Consider the following 15945-nt stretch of genomic DNA (forward strand, 5'->3'; position numbering starts at 1 on the left):
CAACAACAATAATAATAATAATAATAATAATAATAATAATAATAATAATAAAAAGCTGTCGGCAAGTTTACCCACAAGGCTTAAACATTTAAAGAAATCAAAGGGAAAAGCTATCTCATACTAATTTACTTTATCTATTTGTCTAACTCTTGCTAATTTCCTGACCAATGATTTGTTGTTACAAGCATTAAAAGCTTAATATTTTACATTTTAGGGCTTGGCCCAGGGCTGTAGCTAGGGAGTTCTGGGCCCCTGAAAAAATATCAACGTGGGCCCCTACTGTCCTCCACCTATATCATATCCGGTATAAGATATGGGCATGGAGGCCCACATCTACAGTGCTATGCAACCTAATTGGGATTTCTTACAAAATAACAAAACAGACAACATAAATACAAACTAATAAAATAATAACAAAAGGCAAGAAATAAATAAAATAAAAGAAATTAACAAAAATTACCAGCAATGTCTTAAAAAGGCACTTAAATTACTCATTGTCTTCATTTTTGATGAAGATAATATGCTACTGCATAATATATTATTAAATAAAGCTAATAAATGTATCCATCCAAGATAAATGAGTTGTATTCGTGTTTTCTAGAAAGTATTGTTATCTAAAAACATATCACATCAGCAGCCGGCAGGTCTGTAATCCTTCTGATATCATTTCCCCCCCAGGTGTTATACAAGCCAACTCTATTTACATAATTGCGCAAAATATTTTCATTACATTTCTGGTACCCAAGATTAATGTTTTTTTCCCCCCCGACATTTTCAATGGCTCAATCGCCTGTCCTTCCACTGTAACTTTACTTCTAACCTCAACTGTTCTCAGAGCAGCCTCAAATCTGATTGGTAATGTTCACTAGCTGGGGTGGGACTTACAATTTCATTGGGTCCCTCTGCTGTTTGTCACTGACTTAGCTGAAATAATTAACAACCATCGGACTAAAACATTTTTAAGGAGCGGAGAAGAGATATTTGGAAAACTTCTTTCACGAAAATGCATTTTTCATGGTTTTCATTAAACTTTCAGGTACACAAGCTGAAGTATATAGAGGCCTATATAGCATAACTACTGGATTTAGTGGGGCCCCCTGGGCAGTGGGGGCCCCTATAATTGTCACCACCTTTCACCCCACTAACGACGGCCCTGGCTTGGCCCATTCTTTTTGCCCAGGAGTGTACCTTATAGCATGTATCATTTAATGCAATATAAATATTTACAAATGAAACAAATACAACAACATCAACTTTCTGCCTCCATGAGCATAAGAGTTCTTATTTGGGATTAAAGAATGGGATTATGGAATAGTGAACTTCTACATTCCACAACTGCCCCCCCCCCCCCCAACCCCCCACCCCCACCCCAACACACATCCACAATTAAACAAGCCAACATGTTTGACAATTCCTGTCTTCTTTCATCAGGCATAGGTTTTACACACAGGTTATTTAAAAATGAAACTCATTCATGCATTACTTTGGGATTCATGTTACAGCGATATGTTAGATGTCATTGGTGCAGAAATAGTGATGAAGGCATCGCTTTACTCTGAACCTTACTGTTTCTTATTTTTTTTGTCTCTCAGTATTATTTTTTTAGGGTTTTCATTATAGTTAAATATTCATTACTTAGAAAATTGCTATGTACTTGATATCCAAATTGCCATCCACTTGGTTGTGAACTTCTGCACATGCCGGGCTGCAGAAATAGTTTTCAGCTTGAGTGAGAAATGAATTCAGGGATTTTGAAAAGTCTTCACTGAATGTTACAACAACATGTCAACATGTTACAACTTAATGTCAAAACAATGAAAAAATGATTCATGTACTACACAGCCCTGGAGAAGCCACAAAACAGATTTTGTTTTTACAAATCTTGTCTGCATGACGTACTAATTTTTTGTATTTTGAGTTCTCGATTTTAATAAAATTGGACTCACATTTTGGTTAATTTTTCTCCTCTCCTCTGAAAATAATGTGCCCGCAGAGTGCTCTGGAAGCAGTGTGCCAAACAAACAAAGCCATTTCACTAGATATTTTGACTACCGTTAAAATGTTATTCTGAACATTGTTAGCTCCAGTACTGCTGAAATAAATAGAAAACTCTGCCTCACTCCACATCTTTGCATTTATTTCGCTAGATACAGTGCCTCCAGAAAGTAACCCCCCCCCCCCCCCCCATTATTTCTCTTCTGTTTGCTATATTGCAACATCAAACTTAATTACATCAAATTGGGATTTTTTTTTGTTTCCATTAAACTGATTACAGAAATAAACTTCTATATACTACTTTATTTAGAGGTTCTGAGAATTATGTGGGAAAAGGGAACCTTAATTGAAAAAATACCTCCTTAATTGATAAGTATTCACCCCCTCCGAGTTTAATTGTCCTTTTGCAGCAGATTTGAGTTGTCCCGGATGTGTCTCTGTGATATTTTAGCATTCCTTAATTTTCTCCAACTCTCAGTAATTTTCAGGTCATGCCACAAATTTTCATTTGATCTTATGTCTGGCTTTGACTCTTTTTTTCAAAACATTGTAGTTTACTTTGTAGATTTTTTTTGCTCTGCACTTTGGCTCAGTGTCCTTTTGGAACAAACATTTTCACACTAGACCAGGGGACTCCATGCCCCAAACCCCCATCCCCCAATGATCTTATCTTATTGCAACATGTAACAACAATTTTATATACATTATCATTATTAATAAGCATAATAATTTTTGCATATTCAATAAGAGACAATAAAGAACTAATTTAAATTTGAACAGTTTATTAAATTAACTGAAATGATGCATTTACAATTAAATTAGCTAAAGCAGTGACAGGATCATTGAAACAAATCAGTTCTATTTGTGAATGAATCATTCAGACTGGTTTAATCAACGGGATTCACCAATTCATTTAAATGAATCGATTCAAACAAACGATTCACTCAAGAATCGTACATCATTATTCACTCGATTCACTCAGGAATCGGACATCATTACAACACTTTTCTCATGAACTCACCCGGGGAAAATTAAAGCGGATTTATATGATTTCAATTGATTCCTTATAGAAAGCTGTTGCAAGGCTTCAGAAAGCTTGAATATATATATATATATATATATATATATATATATATATATATATATATATATATATATATATATATATATATTCAAGCTTTCTGATATATATATATATATATATATATATATATATATATATATATATATATATGTATATACATATGTATGTATATATATACATAAATCTCTCTCTTTTTTTAAACAAAAAGAAGGGTGTTTAGCTGTCTTCACTATCTTGCTCTCTCCTTTTTTTCTGTTTTTCTTTCCTCTTTTAGTATCCTGACTGTGGCTGCACCATCTCTTGCCATCTACCTGATGCGCGTAATGAGTCACAACTGTGAAGTGCTGCCTTTCGGAACAAACCGCAAACGTCTTAAGGGGACACAAACACGCACTCGGTGCAGTCTGAGTCTGAGTCATTATTGTGTGCTTCTTAATAGCTTACTTGCGTGAAGAGGCCATTTAAATACCAAAATCATATGGAAAGGATGGGGTTCTGCTGGGCCCCCTGCCTGACCAGGGTCCTTAGAATCATCCCAACCTTCCCCCCGTTATGGAGCCCCTGCTATAGACACAGTTATCTTGGTGACTGGAACAGGTTCTCCTCATTTACCTCCATCCATGTTGCCTATGATGGCAACAAGCTTTCCAGTACCTCGTGTTGAAAAGCAACCCCAGAGCATCATGCTTCCATCACCATGCGTCATCACAAGAATGGTGTTACGTCAGTGTGGGCTGTATTTAGTTTGCGCCAAAACTTATGCTTTGCCTTTAAACCAAATGGCTCAACATGGCCTTTCTCAGAAGTTTCATCCTTCTGGTCACTACCATTGAGGCTAAATCTGTGAAGAGGTAATAATGTTGTTGAGGTCTGTACAGGTTCTCCTATTTCAGACACTTCTCTGACAATTGTCCTGCTTGTCCGAGCACTCAGTGTGGCCTGATCTTTGTATTGTCTTTTTTTTTTCACTTTGCAGTAATGGATTTCACAGTGCTCCTAGGAAGGTTCAAAGCTTTGCTGATGTTTTAATCACCTTCACCATCTTTCTTCCTCCTAACAACTTCATGTCGAAGCTTTACAGGCAGTTCTGTGGTCTTCATGACAGCAGGACTGATCTGATCTGCCATTTTTAGCTATGAGACCTCCCTAAGTCAGTTACTGTGCAAGCATATAATTCCACACAAGTGGATTTCGGATAAACACAGGTGTACCTGTTTAACATATTTAGTGTGAGTGCTCAAACAAATTAAATAGTTAGTCTTAATTTAGGTTCTTAAAAGAAGGGAGGGGGTGAATAGTTATCAATTAAGCAGTTTTTAAATTCTGAAGACATACTTTATTTATATACACACTTTATTTCGTTTTATTTCTGTAGAGAGTCACATTCTAGTATTCTTTAGTATATTTAATGTTGAAATATAGCAAAAAAGAGAAAATATACTCTTTTTGCTGTATGTGTGTGTGAATACTTTCTGGAGGCACTGTATATAGATAAACTAATATTAGGATAGTTACATTTAGGTTGCATTTGTTAGCTAACATTACCTGTCAGTGAAGTCCCCAATGGTGAATGACAGTGTAATAATAAAAGAATGCAATATTAAATATATTAACTGAAGGTCTTCTGCCTGTTTTATTACTTGCCATTCAGTTGGCAAGTGCTCTCAGTATGTCTCTGTAAAGCACCCTAATATCAAAGTATATTATAACATAGACATGTCTCTATTATAACGTAGACATGAGCTGTAAGGTTAGGGTTAAGGTTCCATTAAAAATAAATCACATGCAGGTTACATACCAGAACCAAATAGTGGGCAGTTTTATTAATTTGAGATCTCAATACAGCTAACTGAGGTAATAAATGAAGTATAAAAAGTGTATGCATACAATATGATTTCATAACGTAGATTTAGTATCTCATGGCCATGTTAAACTAAATGCTGTCTTCTCAGGTCTTTGTAACTGTACAAAGAGAAAACAAACGTAAACTCTAGACTGAAGAATGCTGTTCATTTGCTCCATTACAGAATTTTTGCTTCACGATTCATGTATAATTGTTTGTAGCTGCTGGATAAGAGGTGATGCATCTATCTCTCTCTACCTTCATCCTCTCTATCTCCATCTCCTCTCTCCCTTCATCTTCTCAATCTCCATCTCCTCTCTCCCTTCATCCTCTCCATCTCCTCTCTCCCTTCATCCTCTCCATCTCCACTCTCCCTTCATCTTCTCAATCTCCATCTCCTCTCTCCCTTCATCCTCTCCATCTCCTCTCTCCCTTCATCTTCTCAATCTCCATCTCCTCTCTCCCTTCATCCTCTCCATCTTTGTCTCCTTTCATCCTCTCATTTCCATCTCCTCTCTCCCTTCATCCTCTCTATCTCCTCTCTCCCTTCATCTTCTCTATCTCCTCTCTCCCTTCATCCTCCCCATCTCCTCTCACCCTTCATCCTCTCCATCTTCTCTCTCTCCCTTCATCCTCTCCATCTCCTCTCTCCATTTATCCTCTCCATCGTTATCTCCTCTCTCCCTTCATTCTCTCCATCTCCTCTCTCCCTTCATCCTCTCCATATCCTTCTCCTCTCTTACTTCATCCTCTCAATCTCCATCTTCATCCTGTCCATCATGAATCTGTAAATGTCATGTATTTCCATCATATTAAGGCAATAAATTATTTGAACTCTATAGCACATACATTTTATATAGAAAGCTGTGCATCATACCTAATAATTTTTATTAGACTATAAGCGACTTAAATTCAAAATATGCATGGAATGTTAGATTTGTGCTACATAGGAGCTTAACCTGATTTTCTGAGCATATTGAAATAACCTTCATACGTTTCATGTCTTCCAGGTTGCAGGGTTTTTTCTTGTATAGAGATTTCATGGCATACATTTTCAGATGTATCTAAGTTACATGTTTTTAATGAATGAATGAATGAATGAATGAATAAATATTCTATAGAAAAAAAAAACTGCATTTGTAAAAGAACGCAACAGCCAAACACACTAGGGGGTGCTCAACATTTTTGATGTAGTTTTCTACACTTTCATACAGTACAGTTGTATAGGAGCAAACAAGATTTATTTAAGAAATTAATTTTGAATTATTGCAACAATGTATATTAATGTTTTGCTGCTTATAGCAACTGCTTATCAGTCCCCCAGGATTTTGCAATTTTGCACTCACAGAAATTAATGCAAAATCAAGCAAACTCCACAATATTTTGCCAATTCAAGCAGTTTTCCACAAGAAAGCACAAAAAACTCTGCGAGTCGCAAATTTTGAAAAAAAAAAGCCACAGCAAAATCAAGCATTTTTGGATGCAACAATTACAAAAAAACTCAACGAAATCCTGTACAGATTGATTATAGTTATTTAGGGCTACGTGTTCATACTCAAATCTAATAATCAAAATGCACAGAATACAATTTTACAATTTTGAATACAAATTGAAATGTTTGCTGAGTCATTTTGATTTCATAATCAATCTCGAATTAATTATTTAACTTACTAATTCAGTTTGATTAATTATTTCTTATTTTATGTAATGTGAGGCTTTGTTTAACGTTTCTGATGTCTGTCTGGGAAATTGACAAATCAGTAAAGACACGAGTTTCTTTATATTTCGAAATTACTTAATGAATAAAGTCCGCACACATTTGGATCTGTTCAGTTATTTATTTCAAAAGGAATAATTACACATATGTTTCAGGTTTAAGCCTTTGTCAGTGATTATATTTCGGACCATATAATATTATACTGGTGAATATATTTTTTGGCTATAAGAATAAGAAATCAGTGTGATGTTACTGTATTTACACATTGCCCAAAATCTGAATCTCAAGGTGAAATATTGTGGTTGCAACAAACTGTCAAGATAGTTGAATGTAAATAACAATTAAACAGTTCCAGATTGACCCTGGAAGTGGATTTCATGGAAGAAAAAAAAAGTCTGAACTGAACTGTGATAACAGTGATTATGCCTCTTTTTATTCAATTGTCTAAGCAGCACATCAGTTAATAGATGATTCTTAAAGTCCCCATGAAATCAAAATGAAAGTTTTGTGGATTTTAATATGAATATGTTAGCCTTAAAGTTATCTGTAAGCTAGTGTGCTCCAAAACAATGACAAAATTCTCTCAGTACCACCAATACGGATCAAGAGTTTTGATGACATCATTCTGCACGTCAGATTCTCATCAGATTTTCTGTCCAATCAAATGCTCTCTAGAACCTGAAGTGCCCCGACCCCCAACATTATAAAAATCCATGGTACTAACTGTCAGGTACGGCTTAGCCCGGGCTGTGAGGTTAGCTAAATGCTATTAGCTAGATAAAAAGATGAAGGAGCCACTCGCACTTCAATGCACTTCATAGGGCCTTTAAGAATTTTATTTTAAATATTAGCTGAATTATACAATTTTACTAATGAATTAGAACACTTCGCTATTCTATTTGCTTTGGTGCATTACTGAGAAAATCATTACATTTGAAAAAATCCATCATTTACCTAAAAAAGCATCAAATAAACACGCTACGATAATCCAAGATATTCAGAAAAATGTATCACCTTCTGATATACTGATTAGCATAATGCATACAAAAAAACCCTTAATAAACCCAAAGACCCCCAACTACTTTTTATATAAAATCCCTTGTGGCAGTGCAAACTGCAGGAAGCCATTGTCACATGAGGCTTTATTAATTGTGCATGCACACATTTACCGTGCTTCGATGCACTTTGGCAAAATTAATTCACTTGCTTATTTGTCCAAAAAAATCTAAATCAAACGTTGGCACTTTCCGTAAAGACTATGTAAGCAGCAGTTTGCACTTCCAGTGCTTGGTGGCTATGCTGTCTCACACTGCGCTAAAATTATTCTAGCGGAATACCCCATAGTGATTTGATGAACGAAGGAGCATGAATAAATAAAATGCATAACGCAGGGAGAAACATCAAAGGCACTGGGACAGTCAGAGCAAACAAGCTTTACGGAGGCCAACGAATATGTGTGTCTATGTTCATGGCAGTGACTCAGGAGTGTAAACACAGGAATTAGCTCACACCTCCAGAGACTGAGCACATCTCCCTATAATTGAATTAAGCCTGTCACATCTCCCGAGCTGCATATGCTAGTCAGTGGTATGGATCAGTCATAGCTTTTGTACTGGCAACATCAACAGGATTGCAATTTCAAAACTCCCGATACACTGCTGAGATGGTAAGTATATTCCTTCCAAACTCCATCAAAGGCTACACTTGATTACATCCCACCAGCCTAAAACACACTATGTACAGTTTGTTTCCTCTGTGTCCTGAATGTCAAATGTCATGTGTCAGATGCATAGCGGGAGGTCTGATTTCCTCGTTTCTACATCCCCTTGGAGGAGTCGCAAAAACCTGCAGAGGTAAATGTCAGGTCAGGAGGAGAACGGCTGCTACATGCTGCCAACAACCTGTCTGTCCTCGTTCCATGGTCCCAGCATGTCAAATTTCCTGTCAAACCTGGAGGAGCTCACTTTCGGGTTCTTGTGACCAGAAAGACCACAAAATAAAATAGGAAGGAATAGGAAAACTGGAATCTTGACAAGTATGACTGACATAGTTAATTCTATCCTGATGCGTTTAAGGATGCTGTAAAGAAATCATTAATCCAAATGGGATTCTTGTTCTTCCTGACTGGAAGCATGACTTCTCATGTCTGTGGAAAGTGTAGAAACTAATCCCCTAGGAATCCTTTTAAATCCAAAACAATTTCAGCCTACGGTTTTTGAAATAATTGAACAGAATTTCTATACCCATCGTTTCAAGCAATCCATCCACTGCTACGCAACTAAAATAAGCTTCAAAGAGCCTTGCTGTTGACAGCAGAAGAGGAGAAATTCTGAAATACAGTCAGGTTCTCAGTTTGAAGGACGCAAAAAGCCGAAGAAGAAGCTGTGCATTAATGGCAGCCTGTGTACCAATGTCATTTTTTATGTCAGCAAATTAAATTGGCAAATTCAATTCTTGGCTTAAGTGAATTAAACTTGTGCAACTGAATGATGATCATCGCTTTAGAATCTTGGTAGCAGGATGAGTCTCAGCAGGAAGCGAAAGATGAATGTCAGAGTGGAGGATTATGGTGAGAAGGAAGCAAGTAAAGGCATAATTGTGTAAAGAAAAAAAAATCTGCCTAGAATTTTTTTTTTTTTACTTTTCAGCCATCAAGAATACAGTGTTGTGACTCCCACTATAATTCTGGTGTCACAAAAGAAATGGACTCAAATAACCCTGGCGGCTGACCCCTGAGTAAGTGGCACGATATGAACTAGCTTTATACCTCGACTCTGGAGGCCACAGAAAACCTTTTTCAGACTCTGTGGCCCTCTGTGAATGCTTATGCCTTAAGGCGCCAGGGCTTTAAATCTGAGATGTAATTGAACTGTCAAGATACTGTCTGGGATTGTTTCCTAAGGTCCAAGTAAATGTGCATGCAATAAGATGCAGATTCGGGGATGTGTCTAGATGCCACCCATATAAGGTCGTTGCAAAAGGGCAATTACTTTCTTTATTTTCTCAGACCATGTCCCAATCTTTGCAGCAATGAAAGGACTGCAAGGAGGAAAGGCAGTACAGTTGTGTTTCCAATCCCAATATCTGGGAAATGGAGAATGAACCAGGTGGTACAAACACACGCTCACACCTAGTAAAAAAAGATGACAGACAGAGATACACATGTAAGGTGCCTGTTGAGAAAGCAGATAGAGGATAGAGGAGTTTCTCCTGCACAATTTAATCAAGTGATGCAGAAAACACTGAGACACAACAGCTTGCCAAAGTCCAAGCTCTTGACGTGCGACAGACTATGCTGCTAATTAAAAAAAAGTTAAATTCTGAAACTACGGTACTGGTATCCAAAGACCCAGAAGCGCATCTTTGTATGTTTTGGAGAGGGCTTATCACTGACTGCCAGATTTGGGCATCCTGGGATAAAGTGTGGAAACTCGGCAGCAAGATGCCACCCAATCTGGGCTTGGGATGACGCCCAATCTTCTCCCCTTCCCTTCTTTACCACTCAGGAGGCTAGGAGTCACAGTCAGGAGTGTGGAGCAGACGTACTGAGGGTAAACTCTGGATTTGAGACCCTGCCTTCCCTGTTTCTCTCAGCTGTACAACTGTTTTGGCCACTGCATCCGACTCCTGTCTCATTTCCTCACAGAAAAGATCAACGTCAATCTCTGTCTATCCCAGATTCACAAGACATGGCATACTGCCACCGTCAATATAACAGGAATTTCAATCGGATGAAGGAGTGCGAATTGTTTGAGCGGCAGAGTTTTAGCATGTAGCAAAGAAACAAAAGTGCTTCAGTTGTTAAATAGATAATGGATTAAGAGTACTTCACTGTGTAACCTTGGACAGGGTCAAGGCACTGTGTGGGCTACATTCATACAGTTCTCGCATTCATCAGAATGCATTTTCTTGGCAACAAAAAGAAAAAGACCTTGGTTCTGGCATTGCTGATTTTTCATTTGAAGTTGCTAAAAGGCCGCATCCCTTACTCACTCATGACCTAACATGAAAATTGAGAAAGTCTCCTGAGGTGACGCAGCCTCAGGATCTTCAGATCTAGACACTATGTGGTAATCAGTGAATGAAAGGCTGGTGGGCCGTACATCATATTAGCGTTTATTTCGTGTTCAGTATAACCACAAGGGACACAGTGAATAAGGCAGAAAAGTAACCCCTTCCCTCCTAAGTGAATAAAATCCAAATATCACTAAGATATCAGATGTTAGCATGGCACAAATATCCAGATATAGGTAGGCTTTTTTATTCTAAACCAACATAACAGTGAGGTCAATGTATTTAACTGAACTACAGGTATTTAACTGACACCAGGCCCTATTGCAAATGAAGCTTTAATTTGTCCTCTTGCTCTTCAGCACGTCTTTAAAACTGTGGTAGAACCTCAGTGATTGTGTGAGTCAGCTAATGATGGTGCAGCTATTAGCACCTGCCAGAGAGAACGCACTTACTCACTAAATAAAAACTGGAACTTCACTCGAAAGCAGTAACGGTTAACTTCCTGGCAAGCCTGTTAACTGGTGTGTCAGGTGGTGAGATATATGTCACCGAGCTGTAGCATCAGACTTTAATCTAAAGCCATGTACCTGCTGAAGGAGGCATAAACACCTTTTACACTTCATATTTTATGATTGAAATCAAGACACAAGAGTGCAATGCATTTGTGAGATGTGAGATGGACCGCTTGCTTCGACTCATAAGAAACACGAGCGAATTATTAACAGACATGGCATTTCCCTGGTAAGCTCAAACTGCTAGACATACCAGCTCCCCTAGTGCTTGAGTGGTACATTTGAGGGGGGTTTATTTGTATTTTTTTTTTTTGCTCTGACTGCAGAAAACCAAATTAGTCAAATGTGTGGACACATCAGACTCAATTTATGTTTTTCATGATGGTAAATATGTTTGGATTTACAGGTTTATGATTGCATTTTCTAGGACAAAAATAGTCACGTTGGTGTGTAGATATGCATTTCCAGCCCACATGCCACACACCAATAATAATAATAATAATAATAATAATAATAATAATAATAATAATAACACTTAATTAATAATTATAATTATAATAAATGACACAATATTAGTAAATAATCCTGGTTTTCATTTGTTTAGGACTTTTTGGTCACTGTGAAATCCCATACATTTTATTGGAACATTTTAATTTCTTCACTGTTATTCTAAATTGTGGAAAACACACACAACCTCACATACATATCATTTAAATATGATAGATAAGATAATACTTTATTAATCCCCTGATGGAGAAATTAGGGTCTCTATAATGAAATAATTATGAAACTCCAGGACATTAGAGTTTGCCACATAATGTGTTATGAATGTAGTGATAAAAAAAATGAGCAACCATTTAATTCCCTCATAAATATATTTTTTTAAATAGCTAAACTTTCAAACTTTTTTTGTCTTACATGTCATTAGTCATGTAAAAGCTCAGCTTCCTTGGCTAAAGAACATACAAGCAAATTTGTGTCCACTTAAGGGATTTGTCTGGTCCAGGGACCTGCAAACACCCTGGCACTGTTTGGCGTTATTTATGTAAGCCTGTCATCCTTCTGTCTAATGAGCCCCAAACTACCAGCATAATGAAATGGCTTGTGTTAACACGCAGTAAATGAACAGCCCAGGGTTAAGCTGCCCTCTGAAGTGAAATGCAGCAGATGCTCCTGCGTCCCTACAGCCCCGAGTCGCAGTCTGCGGGAAAGTGAACCCACTGCATGATCACACGCCAGACATCCCTTAATGCTTTCTCTCTCCTTTCAGATACTCAGTTTGACTGATTAGAGCTTCATTTGCAGGAAGAATGGTACTCTGAAAGTACCGAGTTATAGTACTATCATAACAGTACCTTTCTATAAATCAGAATGGATCCGAACCAGATGCCAGGTGTGTGTGGAGGGAGGTAAAGTACAAAATGTGGGATGTAGGAGGCTTTTGTTTGAACACCGTTGACCTGAGTAAGCACTTCATGATTCGGCTTCACTTGGGAACAGGTCGGCGCAGGGCATCAGAGCGTGCAATGCACCTGACTCACCTCCACACAGACTGTAATCCAGTGGCCAGTGCATGCAATCTGCTACTCATTAAATACAACAAACACTGTATGTATGCTAACGATGGTACCTCGCAGGAACTGTTAGTGCTATAAAGGCCCAGGATCAGGATTCCTGAATGAATCTGCATTATCCTAAATTACAAAACAGGTTTTGAGCAGCAGGCTATGCAGAGCTGGCTAAACAGATCTGTCTTCGATTGTTAAGTACGGGCGTGAATGTACTGCGTATGTTTAGCAAAAAATGTGTTCTGTGCTGATGCTTTTTGTGGTATAAGATCTAGCTTTTGGAGCCAGAGTTTTAATGCAAAGTTAGGCTGCCATGTGTTGAAATCGGACATGTATTTTATTATTGTGCTTTATCATGCATGATAGTAAATCATTATAATTCTTTCTGTAATTAGTCAGTCAGTCAGTTAGTTAGGACAAGGAAAACAACAGAAGTGCCTGAGAGAAGTCTGCACCTGTGTACTCTTGAAATACTTGGAATAATAGCATTTGATAAAATTCAAACCTCATCATATAAATATGGTGTTGGTTGCTGTATTTCAACAGGTGTGATGTAGCTGCCCTAGTTAGTAGTTAATGTTAAAATGTTGATCCATGTGTCCCTTTTATATTTCACCGCAGGTTTCTGCTTGCACCAGATGCACAGAGAAATGCAAAGTGTACACCTGCAGTGATAAACTGATCTCCACTTATATACTGTGTAGAAGCACTAATCTCCACCATGCACTATTAGTGCTCATGTTTTACACTGCTTGTGACACGGCCTACAGCTCGGCTGGCTGGGGAAATAATAATAATAATAATAATGAAAGTGAATAAAAGAGGAAAAAAAAAGATTGAAAGATTGAAAAGATTGGAGGGGGAATTATTATATGGCTTAAACATATTTGGTGCTGCATGAGATATCAAACACAAAAGCTCTAGCAGTTATAGGGAGGTGTGTGTGTGTGTGTGTGTGTGTGTGTGTGTGTGTGTGTGTAGAGAGGGGAGAAAAAAATACAAGGATAAATAATACTAGAAATCTAATAAAAGAAATAAAAAATAAAATAAAATAAAACGTGATAGAAAAATCGCATTGATCGCCTGTTTTATGGGCACGTGAAGGCTATTTAACACTTGGATGCAATAACAATAATTCACATTAAACACAAATTACGAATTTAAATCAGACAATAATCCAATAATGTATGTGTAGCGTGCATGCGGGAATAAAGCGAGCGCGCGCACCTGTACCAGTCCAGTCCTTTTTCGTAGTTCCTGTCGAAGAAGTGCGGCTCATTTCCCACCGCGCGCACGTCCGGGTGAACTCGGAGCGCCTCAAGCAGAGCTCTCGTGCCCCCTTTCTTCACCCCTATTATAATAGCCTGGGGTAATTTCTTCTCCCCGTAGTCCGAGGTGCAGTTCGCGGCTCTCCCCAACCCTCCGTCCATGGTGCTGGTCTCCGGATGCTCCAGGTTCAGCGCGGCGCTCTTACTAACAGCCGTCTCCGCCCGAGCTCGCTCCCATCGCGCAGCCGTGATCTCCTCGACCTCGTATTTCTCCGTGAGCAGGTTAGCCGTGACGGTCGTTGCCACGAGTTCGTGTTCGAGGTGCGCGCGGGAAGGGGTGGAATAAAGTTTCTCCCGCAGCGTGGCCAAAGTTGTGACCTCCGGTGCCTGGTACGCGTAGTTCTCCAGCACGGGGAAGCGCAGCGAGTCGTAGCAGCTCATCAAACTGTAGAACAGGTACGTGACGGACAGCGAGAGCGTGAACATGAACAGGATTTTGCGAGGCACTTTAGAAGCGAGCAGCGCCGTGCCGGGCAAAAATGCCATCTCTGATAGCAGGGATCCTCTCAGAGAAGTGGCCAGACATGTTTCCTTTCCTCTCGCACCCTCTCCGAGTCTTGCATGGACACTCAACAGCGGTAATCTGTCACTATCAGCCCCCTCGAGTTGCAGCGGCAAGCTGGAGTCCAGGAGAGCCACTTCGCATGGTTATAAAGACGAAGAGGGAAGAAAAAACAAAACAACAGAGATCGTTAAAATTCCAGGAGAGCCGCGCGTCGCTTCCTCGAGCATCGATTTCTTATTCGGGCGCTGACAGCCCTTTGTCACAATTCATCGGAGTGAACTTGCAGATGAGAAAGGCTGCGGTCGGGCGTCCTTCCAAACGTGCGGCCCGGCTTGACACGCGCGCGCGGTGACGGGCCAGCACTTGGCATTTTACACACACGCACGCGCGCGCGCGCGCAAACACACACACACACACACACAAATAAGGTATCAACAGGGAAAAAAATAAATAAATAACTGGATATACACCAAAGTCACTGAAATGACGCACGAGGCACCGTGCGCACACACACACGCGCGCACGGTTGCGGTTTGTTTCCCCACTCGCCAGTTTCCTCCACGCGGCTGATTTTCTGTGCAAACTGCAATAACGGTACAATCTGAGCGCGAGCGCAGTCCTCCCAGCCGACAAGCCGCCAACTTTGAGCGCGCTGAAAGTGAGCAGCCTGTGCATGAATAAGCGTCGCTGTCTCTCAGTGGCTGCGAGCGTAAGCGCCTGGTCCTCACGGTGCGCGCTCATTGGTGGACGCGCTATCAGCCGCGTGAGCTCATCAAACCGGCGGAGTAGCCCTAATGGGGGGGGAATCACATATATTGCAAATGTGATCGTAAGCTTTTCCATCTGTGGAAAGTCCATTACATGTGAAACAATGTAATGTAATGTGGAACCGTCTAAAAAACTGCATTGCGTGCCCAGGTGACTTTTCTGTCAAACTCAGACTGCATACTGATGGACTAAATATTATATCAAAGCTTGTCTAGTTCCAAAAATGCATACTATATCATTCATCATGATATAACATGGTTACGCCAAAACAACATACTACATTACTAAACAGAATGCCAAAGGCCTCCAGTTTTTTTTCTGCTGCTTTTCACTGCACAAAAATATACACTATATTGTCAGAAGTATGTGGACACCTGTTCATGACACCCATATGTGCTTTTTGAACATCTCAGTATAGATTTATTCCTTGCTTGCTGTTATAAGTCTTTCCACTAGACTGGCTGTGGGGATTTGTGTTCCTTAAGCTACAAGAGCATTAGTGAGATCAGACACTGATGTTAGGTGTTATAAGTCTTTCCACTAGACTGTAGTATGGTCTGTGGTGCAATCAGTGTTCCAGTTCATCCCAAAGGTGTTCAGTGGGGTTGAGG

The 15945-nt window shown here is 39.3% G+C and overlaps 1 protein-coding gene across 1 annotated transcript in view; it reads right to left on the minus strand.

Annotated features, from left to right (window-relative positions):
- hs3st4 (heparan sulfate (glucosamine) 3-O-sulfotransferase 4) overlaps positions 1-14873 on the minus strand; it is a 115349-nt gene extending 100476 nt beyond the window's left edge. The window contains exon 1 of the mRNA XM_053612574.1: positions 13961-14873. Within this exon, the coding sequence (XP_053468549.1) occupies positions 13961-14547 (587 nt within the window). The 5' untranslated portion in view covers positions 14548-14873. The remainder of the gene's footprint in view (positions 1-13960) is intronic.
- Positions 14874-15945: the final 1072 nt, after the last annotated feature.

This window comes from Ictalurus furcatus, chromosome 24 (assembly GCF_023375685.1).
Source record: "Ictalurus furcatus strain D&B chromosome 24, Billie_1.0, whole genome shotgun sequence".
Taxonomy (NCBI): Eukaryota; Metazoa; Chordata; class Actinopteri; order Siluriformes; family Ictaluridae; genus Ictalurus; species Ictalurus furcatus.